The sequence below is a fragment of the Calidris pugnax genome, unplaced genomic scaffold (assembly GCF_001431845.1).
Source record: "Calidris pugnax isolate Ruff unplaced genomic scaffold, ASM143184v1 scaffold172, whole genome shotgun sequence".
Taxonomy (NCBI): Eukaryota; Metazoa; Chordata; class Aves; order Charadriiformes; family Scolopacidae; genus Calidris; species Calidris pugnax.
Window position 1 is genome coordinate 1,233,735 of NW_015090897.1, and position 23,117 is coordinate 1,256,851.

Below are 23,117 nucleotides of genomic sequence, written 5' to 3' on the forward strand. Positions count from 1 at the left end.
AAATTTTAGGCTGGAGGAGCTGCATTTCTCAATATCAGCCAGAAGTAGAAGGTGCACTGATTTTGTGAAGGTCACTGTCAAGATGTAACTGTTAGCACAGGCTGTGTGTTCATTCTGCTCACACCCAGGTTAGATGGACATTTGGACCCAGATTTGACCTGTTTGTGACAGCAATATTGATACTAAAAAGGCCCCCATAAAATAAACTTAATTTTTTAATGCAATGGCTGTTTGGAAGTTTTGGATTAAAAAAAATCCAAAATTAGTCCTGTAAAGAAATTTGTGCAGTGCCAACATACCCGGCTGGGCTAGCAAATGCGTACATAATTAATACTTAAATATATTTTTTTTTAATCAAAAGATGATTTAAAGAGGGTATATGGCTAAAATGCAGTCAACTTGTATTTCAGAGAGACTTCCCTACAGACTTCACAAATATAAGCCAAGAATGTACTTCTAGTAGGATTCCAGTTTCTCCTGGTGAGTATTAATGCTTTTCTTCTTAATTAACATCCTATGCTAAATGCTTCTTGCTGACCTTGACGGAATAAAGTAGTGTTTTTAAGTACACAATTGCAATTTAGCAACCTCTGAATTTAAATGCATGCTGCAAGTTAGAAATTAAACTGCTGGCCATTTCATGTTTGTATTTTATTCTTTAGAAGCTTTATTTACTGAAATAAATAATCTTTAAAGCATTCATGAAAATATACAGCAATAGTAATTAATAGTTACAAATAACTCTACTAAAAATCTCAAAGATGCAAATTTAATTAAAGTGCTATAGCTAAAGCTCTGAAAAACAGTAATGTTATCTGCTCTCCAGCGCAGTTTCATTATCATAATGTTTTAAAAATACAATTAAGGTGCTATAGCTAAAGCTCTGAAAAAACAGTAATGTTATCTGCTCTCCAGTGCAGTTTCATTATCATAATGTTTTAAAAATAAGCTATTTGTAAGCACAGAAGGAATTATGTCTGCTGCCACGTGTTTGTTATAATCAAATAGCATCACATTTATGGTGTTGATTTTTACTTTTATAACGGGGCTTAGGACAAACCAGGGCTCTTTCACTCATAATTCGTGTTGTTTTTCAAATCAGTGCTGGAGACTCTCTATAGTCCCATCCCTTTGGAAGCAGTTTGCAGCTCTCCAACGAGCATTTCTGCTAAACTTTCTGATTTTAAAGAGCGAGACAACTTTTTTTTCTTCCATTTCCAACTTAAATTTGATAAGGTTCATTTGTTTCATTTATTTCTTGTAATTTAAGTGGGAAAGAAATTAAAAACATTACCCTGACCATAAGTAATTCTTCTTTCTTCCTCAATGGTAGCTCTTTAGCCCTTAACATTCCCTTTATTAATGATTTAATTCCTTATTCTCGTTATTAATTAGGCCAGTTTCCCCTATGGCAGCTGTTATTCCTCCCACCAGCAGTAAGGAGAATATTCTATTTCCCGTTCTCACTTAGCAGACATTTTTGCCCACTGTTGGGCTGTTGCACTGAAATTAAAAGGGGCTCTTGGTAACCCGGTTTCCATGGAAATTAGGAAGGCAGTTTCCTGGTTATGTCAAAGTTTGTTTTAATTTTCTAGTCTCAGAAATGGGACCTTCTTTTTACAGACCTTAAAGTTTGCGACGTGTTTAACTGCCTTTTGTAGGGTTAGTGTATGTTACTGACACTTCAGGGCTTTGTAGTCAGCTGGCAGGCTGATGGGCTTTGAGAGAGAATTTCCATATTTTCAGACTTCTAGAATTCTTCTGAATTTGTTATTCCTGTTTTTAGTAAAATATGATTCAGGCAATTTTAGGCATAGGAGTTGTGGCAGGCGGTCTGAACTCTTGTATCTGAGACGTACTGTGTTTGGATGCTTTGATTCTCCTTGGTTGTAGTGCTCTTCAGGAATCACAGCTGTATAGAAGAAAATTTAATTGATTTAAAATAATTTAATATGATTATAAATGCAGAATAAGGTAGCTAAACATGTTCCAAAGATATGAGCCATAGATGATGGCCTTACTAAGCATGAGAGTGTGGGAACATTTTTTTCTCTCTAAATACTAAATTCCCTTCCCTGCCAATAGAATTCTAAAATTGCAAATATTATCAAAGTCTTTCCCAATGTAGAAGAAAAGTGTGTTTCTGCTGAGTGGACACTAAACCTATCCCGGAGGGGGGAGAGCTAGGGAAACAGCAAGAGCTTGATACAAATTTTAAGCTAAGCAAGAAGGTGATGATTTTGTTTATATTTCTAACGCTTATAAGACAGCACTTAGCACAAACTAATGACGTGTTTGAACAGGTAGTTTACAATAAAAACCAGGCAAACTTTTTGAAATTACTCTAAAATGTTTGACCCAGTAATTAGACTTTCTTAAATGTTGATTTTGCTGCAATCAGGGTAAAGGCAGCATTCCTAGGGATCTTGAAACCCGTTTTGGACCCTTCCCAGTAGCTTTTCTTTACCCCCCCCCTCTAAACAATGCACTCTCTTCTGTCAGTCCATCCTGTAAATCAAGCTCTCCGAAAGCTGACCTTGCAATAGGAGAGCAAAAAGGCAAAGGTGACACAAATCCCGAGTCTTTCCCCCCAGACAGAGAGAGGAGGGAGGAGAAGCCCGAGAGGCTCCAGCAGCCGCCTGGATGCAGCTCGCCCTTACCCACAGACCCATCTCCTGGAGCCACCACCCTCCATTCTCCTGACCTGACAGACCTTCCAAAGGTGAGTGAAACTGGAAAATCCTTAGCTGGTTCCTTTCTGAGGTCAAGAGAAAAAGTAAGCATTCGTTTTAGTCGTATAAACTATGTGAACAACAAGGAAACTGTGCAAAGCTACAGCGGGGTCTGTCTCGCCCAAATCCTTCGGATATGTAAACACTGCTTAAAAGTCACATCTTTCCCTATGGATTTTTTCAGGTGGGAAGTCCATCTGAAGAATGTTCGCTTTGAAGAGTTCTCTGACTTTGTTGCTTTTAAATTGCAGGAGACAACAAGGCAAAGAATGGAAAGGATAAGGAAAATGTAAGTAATGGGAAAGGGCAGGAGGAATTCCTTTCCCGGGAGGGAGCTGTGCTGGACTGAGGCACAGAGAGATCCTACATCTGTGTTCCAAACCTCAAAGGTCTCTGCCTCAGGTGTGGCATTTCCTTATGACCCCCATGGATAATAAATCCACCTACAGCCCTGTGTTTGTGGGATGAGTCACTGTTTTGGTTTCTAAAAAGCAATAGAAAGCCTTCTTAATAGTATTAACTGGAGATTAAAGAGTGTTTAGAATCTGCTTGACAAGGAATAGGAATATTATTTATCTTCTGGTAGGAATTCCCTGCACCTTCTCTTCCTGAAAAATAACTACAAGGTCTTAACTCTGTTTTTTATTATTTAAGGAAAAGTAAAAGCAATTTCAGCCCAAGCATTGCGATAACTGTGTTAATGTATATTTGATACTAGTCCTGAGATGTGTAATGACATTATCTTTAGTAAGAAAATTTTTTTTTTTACACTTGAGGAGAAAAATATTGCTGTATAATATTTCTTTAGCAGGAGATTTCTTTTCTCTAAGTGCCTGGCCTGGGGAAAAAAAAAAAAGCTGTAGCCATTTTTTGTGATTTAATGTTATTGTATGGGTTACTTCTTTCTTTATGTAAACTTAAAATTTATGGAGCTGTGGTAGGCATTTAAATTCCAACCAATTGCAGAGGAGGGATGAAGAAACTTAAGGTTTGTGTTGCTTGTTAGTATTTCGGGTTCATTAGAAAGTTAAAGGTGAGTTATTTTTTACCGTATTTTGGTAAGTGTGTGTGTAAACAAAATTTATTTTCAGAATTGAAGAAACCTCAGAATTGTTGAAAACATCAAGCAACACCTCTGAGAAGACCTGAAAGGCCCAGTCTTCAGACCTCCTCTCTGGAGACTTTACGGATATCAAAACTAATATGTGTGTTTGTACAGCATTAATTTTTTAATATATAGAATTTGTAATCATGGCCAGTTCTTTTATTCCTTTGAATAAATATTTTCTAATGCGGCTGTGTATTAATTCTGTTCCCTCAGCCTCAATTTTTGGTTTGAAAGCTGTTGGACTAGCTTTCCCCCCTGCTCTGTGAAGTCCTTGCAGGGGTGTATTTCTGCGTTGACATTTGTTAGCGGGGTGCTAAGTAATATGGTTCTTCAAGTGCAGGGTTTGCATCCTGTTGGAAACATTCCAGCTGGGATGTGTGTGTTACCCCCACGAGGCTTTTCCTACCTTCCCTCTTACCATCTGTAATGCAGAATAAGTCTTAATGAAGACTTAAATACTCAATTTCATATATATATCTTTTTTGTTGTTTGTTTTTTTTTTAAATGTAAATATTGATGCTGAGAGCACCAGTGCGTTATGGCTTCCATTTAACATGGACAAAAGTGAGGGTGGGTTTGATCCCAAATGCTAAAATGTGGGAATAAGTTCGGAGCCTTTGGCTGTGGAAGGTGTGATGAGTGTTTTAGTGCTCTGCCCAGCAGCACAGATGGAACCCAGCCAGTACACAAAGATACCCAACATCTTTAGATTCAAAAGCCATATTAAAAATCTCTCTTTAGAGGCATAAATAGATGTAAGACTTCCATAAACATATTATCAAACCTCATACATCTTTGGTTTGATCAGATTTATTTATTTATAATCTCCATGTTCTTTGTGCTACAACACTCACTTTGCTTAAAATGACTTTTTTGGGGGGTTTAATTTCACCAAACCAGTGGGTTCTTTTGGCAGAGTTTGCAAATGGAGGCGAAAGCAGCTGTTTGACATTATGCTGTAAAAAGTGATTTATAGGTTTTAACAGTAATTATGATTTTTTTTTTCTATAACCAGATGGGATATAAATTGACTTTATTTTACATACAAACAGAAGAACGTGCAGTGATCCATTATGCTATATAAACTTCAGTTGAAGGGTTTGCAATTTTTGCAATAAAACTTACTTTTCCAGTTGTTTTAAAAAAAAAAACAAATTGCAAAGTAAGATGATGGGAACACTTTTTACTCTTTAATTGAAAATAGACTTTGCAAATCACTGTTTGTTATCCCCAAAATGAAATAAACAGCTTTTCTTCTAAGTGTTTGATCAATTCACCAGGAAAAAAAAGTGTTATTTTCTGAAATAGGGCTACAGCACCATCTTGTGGAAATCTATATAAAGTAATTACCAGAGGAAAAAAGTATATTCCTATGCAGTTAAAGTTACTGCTTTAAATCAGTAAGGATCAAATATCTCGAAATATTAATTTTATTTAATTTTTTCTCTTTGCCGTGGAATTGAAGAGGCTTTTATGTGAAGCAGGATAAATTATTCTGTGTGATATTTGATGATGTTGGTGGCAGGAGCTGGAGCAATGAGCCTGTTTGTGGATGTTACAGCAGAGATGGGACGTGGTGGTTGGTATCAGTGGGTCAAGTTACAGAGATTTATCACTGAATGTGTTTGAGGAAGAAAGTGTTAGAAAAAGCTCTTTCCAGTGGCCTGGAAAAAGTCCTGTTGTTCTCGGATTGTGAATCATTAACTGAGCTACTGCTGCCTCTTAAAGCTAGTCAATTTAATTATTCATTTTAAAATATATATTATTAATTTTATAGTTAAGAATTGTTTTGACAACTCCATTTCCTTCAACATCAATAGAATAATTGAACCTGGAATTTATTTAACTGGAACAATAATAACTGCAAGTATTTATGCAGTGCATGGGATAATGAAACATAATTCCATTAAAGCAGAATGCTAAAACTGAAGCTTCCACAAAAATACACTTTTTAACTTGGTATTTTTAGCAAGATTCTAAATTTCCATTAAGGAAATTTAACTTTCAGGATTTCCATTAAGATTCAACCTTTTCACTGGCCCAGGTTGCCCAGAGAAGCTGTGGCTGCCCCATCCCTGGAGGGGTTCAAGGGCAGGTTGGAGGGGGCTTGGAGCAACCTGGGCTGGTGGGAGGTGTCCCTGCCCAGGGCAGGGGGTGGAACGAGATGATCTTTAAAGATGCCTGTCAACCCAAACCATTCTATGATTCTATGATTTTTTTATTTTTATTTTTTGACTGTCTTATCTAAGGCGAGTATGTACTTTAATTTATTTACTGAAACGAAAACGTGATCTAGAAAAAATAAGAATTCTGCAGATCACCCAGGTCTGCTTGTACCCGAGTCCCAGACAGGCTCGGATCAGGGTTTATGCCCAACTTGGGACTGTTTTGCATCATCAGAAGGATGCTCAAAGCCCTTATTACTAAGTGTGTCCTGTTTCTTACGCTTATTTTTGGAGATCTTTTCTTGTTTCTGTCTGGGTTTGCTCTCGTGTCCCCCGTCGGGCTCAGTTCAGTCTCCAGCCCCACAGCAAACGTGGTGCAGGACAGACCTCAACTCACAATGTTTGAAGTTTTACTTTCTTTTAAATTTGCATGTTACAGAATATTTGTTGCCTTGAAATCGGTTCCATTAAGGAAAAAAACTCTTGTAGAATTAATTAACAGAATAATTAGCAGAACAGAAATCTAGGTTCAGCGTGGAGGGAGGTTACTTGCTTTTCCTTCCCCCTCTTGTGGAATTAATTAACAGAATAATTAGTAGAACAGAAATCTAGGTTCAGTGTGGAGGGAGGTTACTTGCTTTTCCTTCCCCGTCAGTCTCGCAGTGATTAGTAAGAGCCACCTTGTTTGAATTCTAATGTAAAAATACCAGAAAATAAGAGCAACGAAATTAATGCGGTGTATTTATTACAGAGTTTTGAAGAAGTATTCCAATGTGAAAAAATACTGCATATATATTAAATTTTTTATTCTTTTTATTTTTTTTTAGCTTAAGCTGCTGGTAGCAGGTAGGCATTGTGACTTCAGTTTAGCTGAGCCTGATGAGAGCAGCTTCTCTCCCCGTGGAGGATCAAATAGGTGATAGTTTTTTGGTTTTTTTTTCTTTTTTCAAATGAGCTATTCTTTTTTAATTCCTTCACCAAGAGTATGTGTTGAGTTGTGGGGAGAGCTGTCTGGCGCCCAGATGGCTTCACAGCAAACTTTGTGTTGTGATCCAGCCACCCCACAACCCTATTGCTCATACAAGCCCCCAGTTTTTCTAGTGGCTATTTTGTTCCTTTTTTCCCCTTTCTTTCCTTGCTCATTGGCTTTTTTGTCTGATCTATTCTGTCTATTTTTATTTTATTATAGTAACAAAAAGCTAAAAAGATATGGGCACACTGAAGTTTGAGAAGTGCATTCTTGTCTTGTAAAGGTTAGTTTTTCTGGAGAGAGAGAAAAGAAAGATGATCAAAATGCATCAGAAGCTACTGATATTTGTGGAATTTACTGACTTTTTACTAGAGATGCTTAAATTTCTTCACTAATCATCAGTGAACGGGGGGCTAAACCAGCTTTTTCTATCAGCTGCTTGTTTTGACACTGGGAGTTAGCCATCATTTCAAACAGTTGTGGCTGTAATTTTAATCTGGAATATATTATTTATTTGGCATTGCTGTTACCTTTCTGAACACTTTGTGCTACCTGTAGTTCCTTTTCAGTTTCTTTCTGGGATATTTTTTTAACTCTACGTGGTGAAAATCTAAGTAGTTCACTTATAAACCTCAGACAGCAAAATATGCTTTATTTGGGAGAGGTATTAGATCTGCAAAAATTGCTTAATGATAGTGTGTTGCTCAGAAATCTGCCCAGATACCACAGAAGCAATAGAGGTCTCTGTTGTGGTTTTTGTAGGATAATTAGGAAGATGCAATCAATACAAGGGTTCTGGTTAAAACAGTCGTGGCTTGAGTGTTCCAGATGGGGAAAAGAAGTGGTACTCAATCTGATATTCCTGCACTCAAGCATCCTATGGTGTATTTCAGGAGCTGTAGTACACTTAGGACCTTTTTTATTCAATGTGACCTTATTTAAGAGAGCAAGATGTTGTATCTATGGTTACAGACCTCATCCTCGTTAGAGTCTGTTCAGAGCAGGTGCTTGGTTTGGAAATAGTGAGGCGTTTTGCTATTTGTGAAATAAACTGCTCCAGGTTAACAGCAATGTCTGTTGGTGTTCCCTTCCCCTTTACCTTTCCAGTTAGTGTAAAAGAAATTTCATATGCCACACAGCACAATAGCAAAATTATATTTCTGCTGATTCTAGAGTTAACGTTAGGTTCATAACCATTCATTTTTTAGCATAAGAGACATCAATGAATATTATGCCTCAGGGTATTTTAATTAGAAATATAATTATTTCTAATGATTCATTTTTAGCATGAGACATCAATGAATATTATGCCTCAGGGTATTTTAATTAGAAATAGAATTATTTCTAAATGTATTTCTTAATATATATTTCTAAAACATCCTGCAAGGTCTTCCTAAACTTTCCCACTTGTACGTCTGTTCCCATCCTGCCCTTCACTGAGCACATGTTGAAATATGAACCAGGATTTGGAGAGCTGCTGTTAAAGCTCCTCCAGTACTATTTTAATTAGAAATATAATTATTTCTAAATGCATTTCTTAATATATATTTCTAAAACATCCTGCAAGGTCTTCATAAACTTTCCCACTTGTACGTCTGTTCCCCTCCTGCCTTCACTGAGCACATGTTGAAATATGAACCAGGATTTGGAGAGCTGCTGTTAAAGCTCCTCCAGTACTTTCCGTGACTGCAGAGAAGAGTTTCCCTAAAGCTGGAGTTTTTGGCAGATGAAGGGATTTCCTCCTGCTGCTGCACCTTCCCCTCTGACTGTGCTGTGAACTGCATTTCATAGCTGATGAGACAAGTATACTTCTCTGAAAATACATCCTGAGGGGTGCTGGGGGTTTTTATTGTGAGTTTTGTTTCTTTTTTTCTCTCTTTTCCATTTGCATCATCTCTGTGATGCAGCTCAGGACGCTGCATTGGTGTGTGGGGGCTCAGCTGGAGCAGCAGCCTCTGCTCTCACTGGGCAGCAGGAGAGGGAATGGCTTGAGTTGCAGTGGTCCTGGTGAAGGATTTGCTCTCTGGGCTCCTGCTGAGCAAGGAGGGAAGACGTTCCTGTGCAGAAACCCCATGTACGTATTCATGGAAACTTGTTTATTGCATCTTTCTTTAATTTATGTTCGAATTGGCTTAAAGAAGGGGCAAATGTGTGTCTGAAAAGTCATGAAAAATAGGATGAAAGGGAATCTACATTTTGGAATTGGGTCAGTTTTCAAGTGTTAAAATAGCCCTATTTATTACATGTGCTTCTGATTATTATTTTTTTTTCCCCTGACCATTTTTTGTTGATTCGGAGGCGTATTTTTTTCATTGTGTTTAAAAAAACCCATGACCGTTTTTTGTCGATTTGGAGGTGTATTTTTTTCATTGTGTTTAAAAAAACCCAACACCAAACACACTTCTCCCCTGTTGCTGTGTAAAATGACCATAAAATGTACAGGCAAAAGCAAACCTGATCCTCAGGGAATGTGTTTGGAAACCTTTCATATTGTGCAATAAACATGTAGGCACATGTAAGGCATTTAAAGTAATATTTCATATTGGAGATTGCACTATATTATAAAAATAGGACACAAATCCTCCTCTCACCCTGAGTTTAACTGTAAGGGGGTAAGCCAAGCAATATAATGAATGGAGTTTGAAACATTTCGTTGCTATCAATGCAAATGAGTTTTAATATCCATGAAGGCTCTCCAGTTATTATTAGAAGCACACGTTCGTTTGTTTGTAGGTGATGAAGCTGGAAGTGCCGTGTCTTCCCTATCAGACTCCCTTGGGATCTGGGATTAAAGAGAATTTATCCCCGTATCGTTGCATCCGTCACTTATAGTAACTTCTTTCTGTCGGCTTTCTCCAGCTGGAAGGTGAAGTGGTTCCCCTTGTGTTCCTCCTGAGAGCTCTGCGGGGTTTGGGTCATTGTTTGTGCCTACTTGGAGAATTACTTAGGGGGGAAAAAAAAACCGTAGTCTGATTTTAAGAGTTCTCTTAATTGAAACCATTCCATCGGAACCCATGGAAGGAACTACAGGGGAAGTTCATGAACTTGCTTGAGCTCATGTATTAGTAGTAACTTAAGCTCCGGCTTCTTGTAGTTATAAAAGTAGTTGACAGCTGTGATAATTTCAGATAAAATAGTTGTGCTTTCGTGCGAACTACAGAAAAATAGGTGCTGATACGGGGGGAGCCTGAATACTTTATCAAATTCCTTTTAGAACAGTTTAAGACCAGTGACTCGAGTTTTCTGTAGGTTTTGTCGTATAGAACTGTTGGAACATTTCCTTATTCTCTATATTACATGAAGATGAGCCAGAAAACAATTTATTGCTCTACATATTTTGTGATTGAAGGGCATATTAAAAACTGTTAAAACTTTTAATTTGAAACTGACTTTGACTTGCATAATACCACGTTGATGCACTGATAGTAAATTCTCTGCCGTATAAAACTGCCTCACCTCTCTGCAGGGAAGGGATGCTACCATTATGTTATTTTAGCATGAAAAAGAAAAGACATTGTTCTACCAATTGGGAGGACACTGAAAACAATGAACATCTTCAGTTATTTCACAGTTAATGTCACGACTTTGGCCTTGAGTGACAGTATTTTTCTTACAGGCATGGCTTCGAGGTACTTCTGGGTTTTGATTTAAGTGAGTTTTCTGATGGTCTTGCTCATCATCGTGACCCATGAATCACTTCTGGCTTAAGGAGAGACGTGCTCTTGAGAAAAGAGCAAACTGAAGCCCTTGGCGGGATGTTTACGGCCTTCAAAAATGTATGCCCAGAATATGGAGGTTGAAATTTCCTGGTTGAAATAACGGCCGTGTAGCAGGAGATACTTCTGGGGGAGACAAAAATGGAACTATGAGGGAAGCGGGGCGGGGGAAAAAGGCTCTGGATGAGCCAAAAGCAGGTGTTAGCAGGACATGTTCCATTTAAATAATGCTAGAAAAGTTAGGTTCAGTGCATTTAATGAAAACTATGCCAATATTGAGAGCCATTTGAAATTAAAATAGCTTAAAAGAGTGGGGAAAATGCAGTGTAGTGGGACGGTCACGCTGGTAATACAATGGAATAGCTCTTCTCGTCACCAATGGAAAATGATGATTCCGACTTAATCTTCAAAGGTGATGTGTGGAAAGAGAAGTGATGATTCAGATTCCAGCCCTTCTCAGAAGTTCGGCAAACATTCCACCCAGGAACCCCTCTCAAACTGGGAAACTGGTGAGCAGTGGTGTGAAAACGAAGGTGTTGAAATAACTGTTTTTTTTTCACTCGAGGGAAGAAAATGAGGCTGCATCCCTTTGGAAGGGAGGTGGTTGGGCTTGGAATCTGAACTGGTGTTTCTGGTCAAAGCCTTTTTTTTTTATTGTTCTGCTTCCAGTGTTTTTTCACTCGAGGGAAGAATCACAGAATCACAGAATCTTCTAGGTTGGAAGGGACCTTAAAGATCATCTTGTCCAACCGTGAGGCTGCATCCCTTTGGAAGGGAGGTGGTTGGGCTTGGAATCTGAACTGGTGTTTCTGGTCAAAGCCTTTTTTTTGTTGTTCTGCTTCCAGGATTTTAGGTCATCCCCTTTGCGTTCTCCGTGTTTCCATCAGATCACCTTCAGATCTCTGTTAAAACAGAAATATCAACATCTCACACTTCAGAACACCCACAGCAAGGCCAAGGAGGAGCTCGTGTCCAGCACACGCATGATTGGCGAGGGGTACTGAGGGCCTGGGGGGGCATGCTGGGGGTTTTTGTTTCTCTACAAAACAATTTATGGTCCAATGTTCATTGTGGTCTCTAAAAAAAATAAAATTATAGTCCAATGTGCATTGCTAATATTTAAATACAAATTTAATGCAAATTTTAATATAAGCTCTCTATTGGTATATTTATTTTTCCTTCTTTGCTGAGGCCCCTACTGAAGCTCTTCAGGGTGAGGCCCTCTCTGACTCCATCCAGATGGAGTGTGAAAAGTCTTCGCTATTTTACTTTCGCTGCCGTGTGAAGTCAATTTTTTGCTTTCCAGCCTTTTTTGGGCATATTTTAGCTGATCAACCAGTCACTAGGACAGAAGCTTGTCAGAGGGATGTCTTTACTGGTGAGTCACACCCATGAGCCCTGTTCTTTCCTACCAGGTCCTGCCCTGATCCTCTCTCTCTAATTATCTGGGTTTCTCCGTTGAGTGTGATATAACTCCGATACTCATTGGGCATCACCTGCAGTTTCCTGGGCACTGAAAGTCCCTTCACCACTACGTGGAGGGAGGTTACTTGCTTTTCCTTCCCCGTCAGTCTCGCAGTGATTAGTAAGAGCCACCTTGTTTGAATTCTAATGTAAAAATACCAGAAAATAAGAGCAACGAAATTAATGCGGTGTATTTATTACAGAGTTTTGAAGAAGTATTCCAATGTGAAAAAATACTGCATATATATTAAATTTTTTATTCTTTTTATTTTTTTTTAGCTTAAGCTGCTGGTAGCAGGTAGGCATTGTGACTTCAGTTTAGCTGAGCCTGATGAGAGCAGCTTCTCTCCCCGTGGAGGATCAAATAGGTGATAGTTTTTTGGTTTTTTTTTCTTTTTTCAAATGAGCTATTCTTTTTTAATTCCTTCACCAAGAGTATGTGTTGAGTTGTGGGGAGAGCTGTCTGGCGCCCAGATGGCTTCACAGCAAACTTTGTGTTGTGATCCAGCCACCCCACAACCCTATTGCTCATACAAACCCCCAGTTTTTCTAGTGGCTATTTTGTTCCTTTTTTCCCCTTTCTTTCCTTGCTCATTGGCTTTTTTGTCTGATCTATTCTGTCTATTTTTATTTTATTATAGTAACAAAAAGCTAAAAAGATATGGGCACACTGAAGTTTGAGAAGTGCATTCTTGTCTTGTAAAGGTTAGTTTTTCTGGAGAGAGAGAAAAGAAAGATGATCAAAATGCATCAGAAGCTACTGATATTTGTGGAATTTACTGATTTTTTTTACTAGAGATGCTTAAATTTCTTCACTAATCATCAGTGAACGGGGGGCTAAACCAGCTTTTTCTATCAGCTGCTTGTTTTGACACTGGGAGTTAGCCATCATTTCAAACAGTTGTGGCTGTAATTTTAATCTGGAATATATTATTTATTTGGCATTGCTGTTACCTTTCTGAACACTTTGTGCTACCTGTAGTTCCTTTTCAGTTTCTTTCTGGGATATTTTTTTAACTCTACGTGGTGAAAATCTAAGTAGTTCACTTATAAACCTCAGACAGCAAAATATGCTTTATTTGGGAGAGGTATTAGATCTGCAAAAATTGCTTAATGATAGTGTGTTGCTCAGAAATCTGCCCAGATACCACAGAAGCAATAGAGGTCTCTGTTGTGGTTTTTGTAGGATAATTAGGAAGATGCAATCAATACAAGGGTTCTGGTTAAAACAGTCGTGGCTTGAGTGTTCCAGATGGGGAAAAGAAGTGGTACTCAATCTGATATTCCTGCACTCAAGCATCCTATGGTGTATTTCAGGAGCTGTAGTACACTTAGGACCTTTTTTATTCAATGTGACCTTATTTAAGAGAGCAAGATGTTGTATCTATGGTTACAGACCTCATCCTCGTTAGAGTCTGTTCAGAGCAGGTGCTTGGTTTGGAAATAGTGAGGCGTTTTGCTATTTGTGAAATAAACTGCTCCAGGTTAACAGCAATGTCTGTTGGTGTTCCCTTCCCCTTTACCTTTCCAGTTAGTGTAAAAGAAATTTCATATGCCACACAGCACAATAGCAAAATTATATTTCTGCTGATTCTAGAGTTAACGTTAGGTTCATAACCATTCATTTTTTAGCATAAGAGACATCAATGAATATTATGCCTCAGGGTATTTTAATTAGAAATATAATTATTTCTAAATGCATTTCTTAATATATATTTCTAAAACATCCTGCAAGGTCTTCATAAACTTTCCCACTTGTACGTCTGTTCCCCTCCTGCCTTCACTGAGCACATGTTGAAATATGAACCAGGATTTGGAGAGCTGCTGTTAAAGCTCCTCCAATACTTTCTGTGACTGCAGAGAAGAGTTTCCCTAAAGCTGGAGTTTTTTGGCAGATGAAGGGATTTCCTCCTGCTGCTGCACCTTCCCCTCTGACTGTGCTGTGAACTGCATTTCATAGCTGATGAGACAAGTATACTTCTCTGAAAATACATCCTGAGGGGTGCTGGGGGTTTTTATTGTGAGTTTTGTTTCTTTTTTTCTCTCTTTTCCATTTGCATCATCTCTGTGATGCAGCTCAGGACGCTGCATTGGTGTGTGGGGGCTCAGCTGGAGCAGCAGCCTCTGCTCTCACTGGGCAGCAGGAGAGGGAATGGCTTGAGTTGCAGTGGTCCTGGTGAAGGATTTGCTCTCTGGGCTCCTGCTGAGCAAGGAGTGAAGATGTTCCTGTGCAGAAACCCCATGTACGTATTCGTGGAAACTTGTTTATTGCATCTTTCTTTAATTTATGTTCGAATTGGCTTAATGAAGGGGCAAATGTGTGTCTGAAAAGTCATGAAAAATAGGATTAAAGGGAATCTATGTTTTGGAATCGGGTCAGTTTTCAAGTGTTAAAACAGCCCTATTTATTACATGTGCTTCTGATTATTATTTTTTTTTCCCCTGACCATTTTTTGTTGATTCGGAGGCGTATTTTTTTCATTGTGTTTAAAAAAACCCAACACCAAACACACTTCTCCCCTGTTGCTGTGTAAAATGACCATAAAATGTACAGGCAAAAGCAAACCTGCTCCTCAGGGAATGTGTTTGGAAACCTTTCGTATTGTGCAATAAACATGTAGGCACATGTAAGGCATTTAAAGTAATATTTCATATTGGAGATTGCACTATATTATAAAAATAGGACACAAATCCTCCTCTCACCCTGAGTTTAACTGTAAGGGGGTAAGCCAAGCAATATAATGAATGGAGTTTGAAACATTTCGTTGCTATCAATGCAAATGAGTTTTAATATCCATGAAGGCTCTCCAGTTATTATTAGAAGCACACGTTCGTTTGTTTGTAGGTGATGAAGCTGGAAGTGCCGTGTCTTCCCTATCAGACTCCCTTGGGATCTGGGATTAAAGAGAATTTATCCCCGTATCGTTGCATCCGTCACTTATAGTAACTTCTTTCTGTCGGCTTTCTCCAGCTGGAAGGTGAAGTGGTTCCCCTTGTGTTCCTCCTGAGAGCTCTGCGGGGTTTGGGTCATTGTTTGTGCCTACTTGGAGAATTACTTAGGGGGGAAAAAAAAACCGTAGTCTGATTTTAAGAGTTCTCTTAATTGAAACCATTCCATCGGAACCCATGGAAGGAACTACAGGGGAAGTTCATGAACTTGCTTGAGCTCATGTATTAGTAGTAACTTAAGCTCCGGCTTCTTGTAGTTATAAAAGTAGTTGACAGCTGTGATAATTTCAGATAAAATAGTTGTGCTTTCGTGCGAACTACAGAAAAATAGGTGCTGATACGGGGGGAGCCTGAATACTTTATCAAATTCCTTTTAGAACAGTTTAAGACCAGTGACTCGAGTTTTCTGTAGGTTTTGTCGTATAGAACTGTTGGAACATTTCCTTATTCTCTATATTACATGAAGATGAGCCAGAAAACAATTTATTGCTCTACATATTTTGTGATTGAAGGGCATATTAAAAACTGTTAAAACTTTTAATTTGAAACTGACTTTGACTTGCATAATACCACGTTGATGCACTGATAGTAAATTCTCTGCCGTATAAAACTGCCTCACCTCTCTGCAGGGAAGGGATGCTACCATTATGTTATTTTAGCATGAAAAAGAAAAGACATTGTTCTACCAATTGGGAGGACACTGAAAACAATGAACATCTTCAGTTATTTCACAGTTAATGTCACGACTTTGGCCTTGAGTGACAGTATTTTTCTTACAGGCATGGCTTTGAGGTACTTCTGGGTTTTGATTTAAGTGAGTTTTCTGATGGTCTTGCTCATCATCGTGACCCATGAATCACTTCTGGCTTAAGGAGAGACGTGCTCTTGAGAAAAGAGCAAACTGAAGCCCTTGGCGGGATGTTTACGGCCTTCAAAAATGTATGCCCAGAATATGGAGGTTGAAATTTCCTGGTTGAAATAACGGCCGTGTAGCAGGAGATACTTCTGGGGGAGACAAAAATGGAACTATGAGGGAAGCGGGGCGGGGGAAAAAGGCTCTGGATGAGCCAAAAGCAGGTGTTAGCAGGACATGTTCCATTTAAATAATGCTAGAAAAGTTAGGTTCAGTGCATTTAATGAAAACTATGCCAATATTGAGAGCCATTTGAAATTAAAATAGCTTAAAAGAGTGGGGAAAATGCAGTGTAGCGGGACGGTCACGCTGGTAATACAATGGAATAGCTCTTCTCGTCACCAATGGAAAATGATGATTCCGACTTAATCTTCAAAGGTGATGTGTGGAAAGAGAAGTGATGATTCAGATTCCAGCCCTTCTCAGAAGTTCGGCAAACATTCCACCCAGGAACCCCTCTCAAACTGGGAAACTGGTGAGCAGTGGTGTGAAAACGAAGGTGTTGAAATAACTGTTTTTTTTTCACTCGAGGGAAGAAAATGAGGCTGCATCCCTTTGGAAGGGAGGTGGTTGGGCTTGGAATCTGAACTGGTGTTTCTGGTCAAAGCCTTTTTTTTTTATTGTTCTGCTTCCAGGATTTTAGGTCATCCCCTCTGCATTCTCCATGTTTCCATCAGATCACCTTCAGTGCTCTGTTAAAACAAAAATATCAACATCTCACACTTCAGAACACCCACAGCAAGGCCAAGGAGGAGCTCGTGTCCAGCACACGCATGATTGGCGAGGGGTACTGAGGGCCTGGGGGGGCATGCTGGGGGTTTTTGTTTCTCTACAAAACAATTTATGGTCCAATGTTCATTGTGGTCTCTAAAAAAAATAAAATTATAGTCCAATGTGCATTGCTAATATTTAAATACAAATTTAATGCAAATTTTAATATAAGCTCTCTATTGGTATATTTATTTTTCCTTCTTTGCTGAGGCCCCTACTGAAGCTCTTCAGGGTGAGGCCCTCTCTGACTCCATCCAGATGGAGTGTGAAAAGTCTTCGCTATTTTACTTTCGCTGCCGTGTGAAGTCAATTTTTTGCTTTCCAGCCTTTTTTGGGCATATTTTAGCTGATCAACCAGTCACTAGGACAGAAGCTTGTCAGAGGGATGTCTTTACTGGTGAGTCACACCCATGAGCCCTGTTCTTTCCTACCAGGTCCTGCCCTGATCCTCTCTCTCTAATTATCTGGGTTTCTCCGTTGAGTGTGATATAACTCCGATACTCATTGGGCATCACCTGCAGTTTCCTGGGCACTGAAAGTCCCTTCACCACTAAGGACTTTCATGTTAATAACTTGCCTGCACAGCTTAATTCGCCTCTTTGATGATTTATGAGGTGAGTGAGGACTTTGGTACTTTGTCTCCTATTTTAGTGCCTCCTTGGAGGGGCTCTTCCCAACCTCCTTTAGGGCTGCTCTGGTGATTTCTGAGTGCTGTGACGTTTTAGGATATATATAAGGTCAGACCTTGTATCACAGCCATCACAGCCACCTCGAATACAATGAGAACTAAAGCATTGTTGGAGTTTTTGGGTGTGTTTTTCTTTTTTTTTTTTTTTTTTTTAAGGTGTTACAGGCCAGCTGGAGCTGTGTGTTCTGATATATGTCCGTATATTTCTTTGCCTCTCTTAAGAAGACAGCCATGACTACGTGGCCATGTAGTAATAAAACATTGTAGTAGCAAGTCTAACGATGAATAAATGCTGTCATTATTCCTCGCTCTGTAAAGCACACCAAACACTCCTTTAATCAATGAATTAGCAACATTCAGTCACTTTCATTAATCTTTAAATGCTTTCCAATGATTTCTAAACTGTTTCATTTTTGTAATGGGGTGAAAAAGGAGAAATAAACAGGTCGTTAAGGAAAGACAAGCCCAGGCACAGTAAGAAGCTGGCTGCTAAAATAGCGATTAGTGCACAGAATGAGTTATTTTCAAGCCTGTGAAATCGAGCAGAAGGAGTTACAGCCATTTCTGCTCCATCCTTCTCTCCTCTGTAAGGCACACTCTGTATTTTCTTGCAGGCTTTTCAAAGGGTTTCATAGACCTTCAGTCAAGGTGAGGATGGAATGTGATGGTCAGTGCCTTGAATTTTGTACTGAACTGAAGGGAAAAATATGTTTAAATATGTGAAGAAAAAGGTTAAAACATAGCTTAGTTTAACGTTAACAGAAACGATAAAATCGAGTAGGGACTAATCCTTGCTTCCCTTTGACTTTTTTCATAACGCCTTAAAACTAATGAGTTTTTACTAAACTCAAGCTTACCTGAATTCAAGGTTTCTATTTGAAAATAGGGTTGGTGCTTTCCTGTTAAAAACTGAAACTGTACTTGGAGTGATTTAAGGAATAATATCCTGTTCCATGTAAAGCAAGCCTGCTATTCATGCAAAAATAATGCTTTAAAACCTGGAGTTTAAGGCAGATAATTTACTAGAGGAACATTCTGGTTTTTTTGCTGCTCTGTTAGTCATTATACCAAATAAAAAATTGACTTCTAGTGCAAATAGAACCTATAAACAAAGCATATAAATTATGATACGTGTTTTCTCTTTCAATGTAGTTTATTGGCAAACGTAGACAGAGGTGTCTACTGCAATATAAACAGTTTAGTCTTTAAGCTGCATTTTTTCCCCTCAAAGACTGACGTTTGCTGCTTTTCCCAGATAACAGTAGCCCACAGGGGCTTATCAGGAGGAAGGTTGGCTGCGGGTCCCTGGGTCCTGGGGGAGATAAGAACAGCTCTGAGTAATGGAGCGACGGTGCCCGTCTGCAGAGAGGCCTCTGTGCTCGGGTGGAAGATTAAAGACTGAAGAACTTCCCAACGAGCCGACAAAATCAGCCCTGTTTCTGCATAAAAATCCTCTATAGCTTAGAAATATGAACTTCAGGTAAACATGTTAAATTACACAGCTTATTATAAAAAGCTTAACTTCCTAAATTTTAAAATGATAAAGCTGCCTGCAATACAGAGAATATTTCCAAATGGTGGGGGTTTTCTTTTTAAAGAGAAGTTCAATTTTATTTTCTCTTTTTATTCTTCATATGGGCCCTTATTTGTAGCACTGAGCCTGTTGCAGATACAATCCCTATGATTTGTTTAATTTTTTTTCTAACTTTTAAGAGAAGATACACAAGAGTATTTTCTTAAAATCGTGGTAGAAATGGCTGGTTTGCATTTTGGGCATCTCTCAATGCCTATCTACTCCCTTGATAAGAAAGGTTTTCCTGCTGTCAGCGAAGAACACACTATTGCACATAATTATGGCTAGGCCCAGTGAATTCCAGCTAATTAATAATTATTAGCAGGTATGTCACATAATCCTTATTGTAAATTCAGCTAGAACTACTTTTGTAGCTAAAAAGGAGCTTTATTCCCCTATTTTTTTCTCCTTTCTACTTTCCTCCTACCCGACCTGCTAATGTTTTCCTTCTTTACAAACTGAATCTGCGCTTTTCTCTTTCAGAAACTGCTTGGTGTGTTTAATGTCTGGAACACACACCTGGGGGAGAAGACAGAGCTCACTGCTTCTGTGGTTGGTGCCAAAGCTGCCTCTCCTTGCTAGTTTTATCTTCATTTTTTCCTGTTGTTGAAAATCAATAAAGAAAAATATCAATGCTGCCTGTATTTGCGGATAAACAGCATTTACTCTGCGATTATTTGAAAGAAAAAGAAGCCGAAAGCAAGAGCTTTAAGAAATGCCAGAAACACTGTTTCCAGCCACATTATTGTAATACAGCTTTGAGCATGTCTATTACCTTAAGCCCCTGCATTATCTTCTTGGAATAACATTGTGCTTAAGCTGATCCATTTTTCTCTCCTTCAGTAAGGAAGAAACTATGAATGGTGTTTATTACTGTATCAGGTGAATGTGTGAGTATTTTGCTTGCCAATACTTCTATGCCTTGCATTTCAGAGAGAGACAGCTGCAAGAAATAGAGGGAATAAAGAAACAGGATCGGTCAAGTAGGATAGCAAAAGTGCTGCTCATCTTACCTTGCCCTGTTGTGTTGGTAGAGATATGAGGTGGCTTGGGATATTTCTCAAAATAAAGGGAAAAAGGAAGAGGGAGACCACCGTGGACCTTCTGCAGGATGTGGACCATGAGGGAGGTGGTGGCCTAGAAAAGGTAATGCAGGGAAATACCCCGAGGAAGCTGTAGTAGAGCCTGCTGGTAAAATTGTGACTATATTTGTGTATAAATTGCATGATTGGAGAGAAAGAATAGAGATAAAATACATAGACAGTAAACTTCAAGTGCAAACCCAATGCTTGCTGAACATTAGCAGGTCAGCAGGAAACTAGCAGTTTAGTGTTATCTGAAGAGCTGTTAGCCTGGGATTCTAGATAAATTGTATTCTGATTTTCCCTTTTCTACTTTCTCTTTGAGACACGAGTTCTTCACAGCAAAATGTAAAGTCTCTGCGAGTTTCAAAAAGGGCTATTTTGCCTCTTACACCCATCTGGACATCCAGTATCTCAATTTTGGACAGGGATAACCGACTCGGAGCCCAGCGCTGCGAAGCTAGGGCTGTCACATATCTTGTTTTCTGTTTGTCAGTATTGAACTTTGTCAGCAATTTCTTTCACTCAGGTAGTGTTTTCAGTAAATATTTCTTTCTCAGTATTTCTCAACAACCTGAATATTATCAGCAAAATTATCATATCACAAAATAATCCCCTCTTCCAGAGCATTTGTGACAGATTTGGATTTGCTATTCCTCCTTTCTAGCGGCAGCTGCTCAGCTAAATCAGGGAAAAGGGTATTTCAGGTTAAATCTGTGTCCTAACAGCCTTCTTGTAAGTTTACTTCAGCTTTGCGTTGTCTTTTACACTTTTTTTTTTTCCTGCTAGATTTTTCTAAGTTTTTCCTTAACAGTGAGCCTTATCAGTATCTTATCTGTCACTCTAGAAGTTCCAGAGAATTGTCTGAAAGAAAAAATGAGGAATATCTGTTATCTTCAGAACCTTTTCAAAATTGCAGCCATCTGTACCCATATAGTTGTGTTTCTTTACCTGTTCCCCCTGATTTATCCAGGCAAAACAATTCTATCTTTTCACTTCCTTTTTTCTTGGGTCAAAATTTGGGGGTTTTGGGGGAATGTTACCTCGGTATGTGCTGTGATGCTTGATGAAGAATATTGGAGGCATAGTATTAAATGGAATTTCTCACCTAAATATCCCTTTAAAAGGAAGATGCTGAAGAAGGCGCTGCTTCTCCTTTTGAGTCCTTTGCTGGTGTCACATATCTAGTGTTTGTGTCACATATCTAGTGTTTGTGTCACATGAAGGAAATTAAGACATTTTTCTCGGGAAAGCACAAAAAGCCAATCTAGATAAACTTGATGGATTCTTAGGAATGTGTGTGCAGAAACTGTAACTTTAAACCAAGCTCCCTTCAAAGGGACCTTCAATCCATACTCTCAGTGGTGGAAGGTAACATACTGCTTGGTGCCTAATCACAGCTTTTAACTGCTGGGTAATGATTTGACATTTAAACTCCCATTAAAGAGATAAACACCTTTAGGCTGAGCACTCAGCTCACTTAACCATGGTGCCTGTTTAGTATGAAAGACTTCATGCATTTTTTTTTTTTTTTTTCTTTCTTTGGATTTTTGAGACCCCCTGCCTGGTACTGAGCTTTAACAACTTGTGGGCTGGAGACCTCAAGGCTACTCAGGAGTCTGAAAAGGAGGAAGATTCAAAGCCCCTGGACTGAAATAGCTGAGATTGCACCCGATGAGCTGGGAGAAGCAGGTACCGCTGCACATCCAAGTTCCTGGGAAGGTTCCTGTCAGCAAAAGCATTTCATTTCAGCCCTTTTTGCGGAAAAGCAACCAAATAAAGTATTACTCAACCATCTGTCAACAGAGGCAGGAGGGTCTAGCCCTCTGCTGGAAACGCCTAATGAAGCCCAGCTGGGCCCAACCGCCTCTGCTGGCGGGAGCTTCAGCACTCCTTTGATATATAGGTGGGTCAAACTGTGACAATGCCATTTTCTGGACATAATCTGACATAAATTATGCCGTCGGTTTAACTGTCCTTCATTAGGCTACTTTATTTTTCTTCAGATTCTTAAAAAGCTCTCCATCCGAACGCGTCGCCGGGTTCGTTAAAGCCGCTCGCACTTGCTGGGCTGGTTTTTACTTGCAAAGTCATTAAGTATTTCATAATTTCGTTGATAAGCAGAAACCTGATCTGCTTTCCATATCTCCGTCCTGTAGTGAGCCAGGAGAAGCCACTTTTCTAAAATGGTAAATATTCCGTTTTTTTAATCCATAATAATCCCTGTAGCTTCTTCCTCCACTTTATTTTAATGTGCACACTTGCTATTCCAGCCTCTCCTCAAAGGGCTGGGGCTTGTTTCCTTCAGATTCACCTTCTTTTTAGGTTTTCAGATGCTCCTGGAGGTTTTGCAAAACTGAGGGTGGTCTAAAAGTTGAGAGCTGAGAAGAAACCTAAGATTTCACACTGCATTTCCCAATAGCCTTTGGCCTTTCCTGATTTTACCCTGTTTTTAACAAAATGGCACATCATTGTTCTCACATCACTAGAGGATTTTACTGCTGCTGTTGGCTGGAGAGGGGACAGATCATTTACTTGGAAACAGCACAAGAAAGGTCATTAACAATAGTTTAGGCAGATAATGTAAAATACTGTTTGTATTTTATTTAAGGGAAAAAATGTCCAAGTTAGTGTTTGGTTTTAAGTACTTGAGAAAAAAAAAATCAAACTTGAAGAATTATTAGCAAAATGAATATTATTGTTAATATATTATAGCTATTGAGGCAAAATGACAACGATGAGAAAATAACCACTCTAAAAATAACTGGGCTGTTGTGATTCACTGAGTTACTGCCTCCAAATCTTAAACTCCCGGTGTTTCTAGTGGAAATCTCCATTATTCTTCTGTCATTCTGAGCTAAATATAAATATATGCCTCTGTAAATGTATAGAGACAGGAATCTTTTCTGGAGGGAGACCTTGGCTGGTGCAGACAGTAGAGGAGTATATTCAGGGGGTCCACACCAGCGCTGTGTCCGTGGAGCAT

General features: G+C 39.0%; 1 protein-coding gene and 1 long non-coding RNA gene across 12 annotated transcripts in view; both read left to right on the forward strand.

Annotated features, from left to right (window-relative positions):
• CEP44 (centrosomal protein 44kDa) overlaps positions 1–4,027 on the forward strand; it is a 14,639-nt gene extending 10,612 nt beyond the window's left edge. For 8 of the 11 annotated variants that reach the window (XM_014948409.1, XM_014948410.1, XM_014948406.1 and 5 more), the window contains 4 exons: positions 411–480; positions 2,595–2,722; positions 2,984–3,021; positions 3,824–4,027. In XM_014948409.1, coding sequence (XP_014803895.1) covers positions 411–480; positions 2,595–2,722; positions 2,984–3,021; positions 3,824–3,881 — 294 coding nt within the window. In that variant the 3' untranslated portion in view covers positions 3,882–4,027. Of the gene's footprint in view, positions 1–410; positions 481–2,502; positions 2,723–2,983 lie in introns of those variants that run through there. The other 3 variants (XR_001412761.1, XM_014948413.1, XM_014948415.1) reach the window with 3 other exon arrangements.
• Positions 4,028–17,230: 13,203 nt separating this feature from the next.
• On the forward strand, positions 17,231–21,669 carry LOC106891693. The gene is made up of 3 exons (XR_001412746.1): positions 17,231–17,402; positions 18,732–18,956; positions 19,533–21,669. It is a non-coding gene; the product is annotated as an uncharacterized LOC106891693 (long non-coding RNA).
• The last annotated feature ends 1,448 nt before the right edge of the window (positions 21,670–23,117 follow it).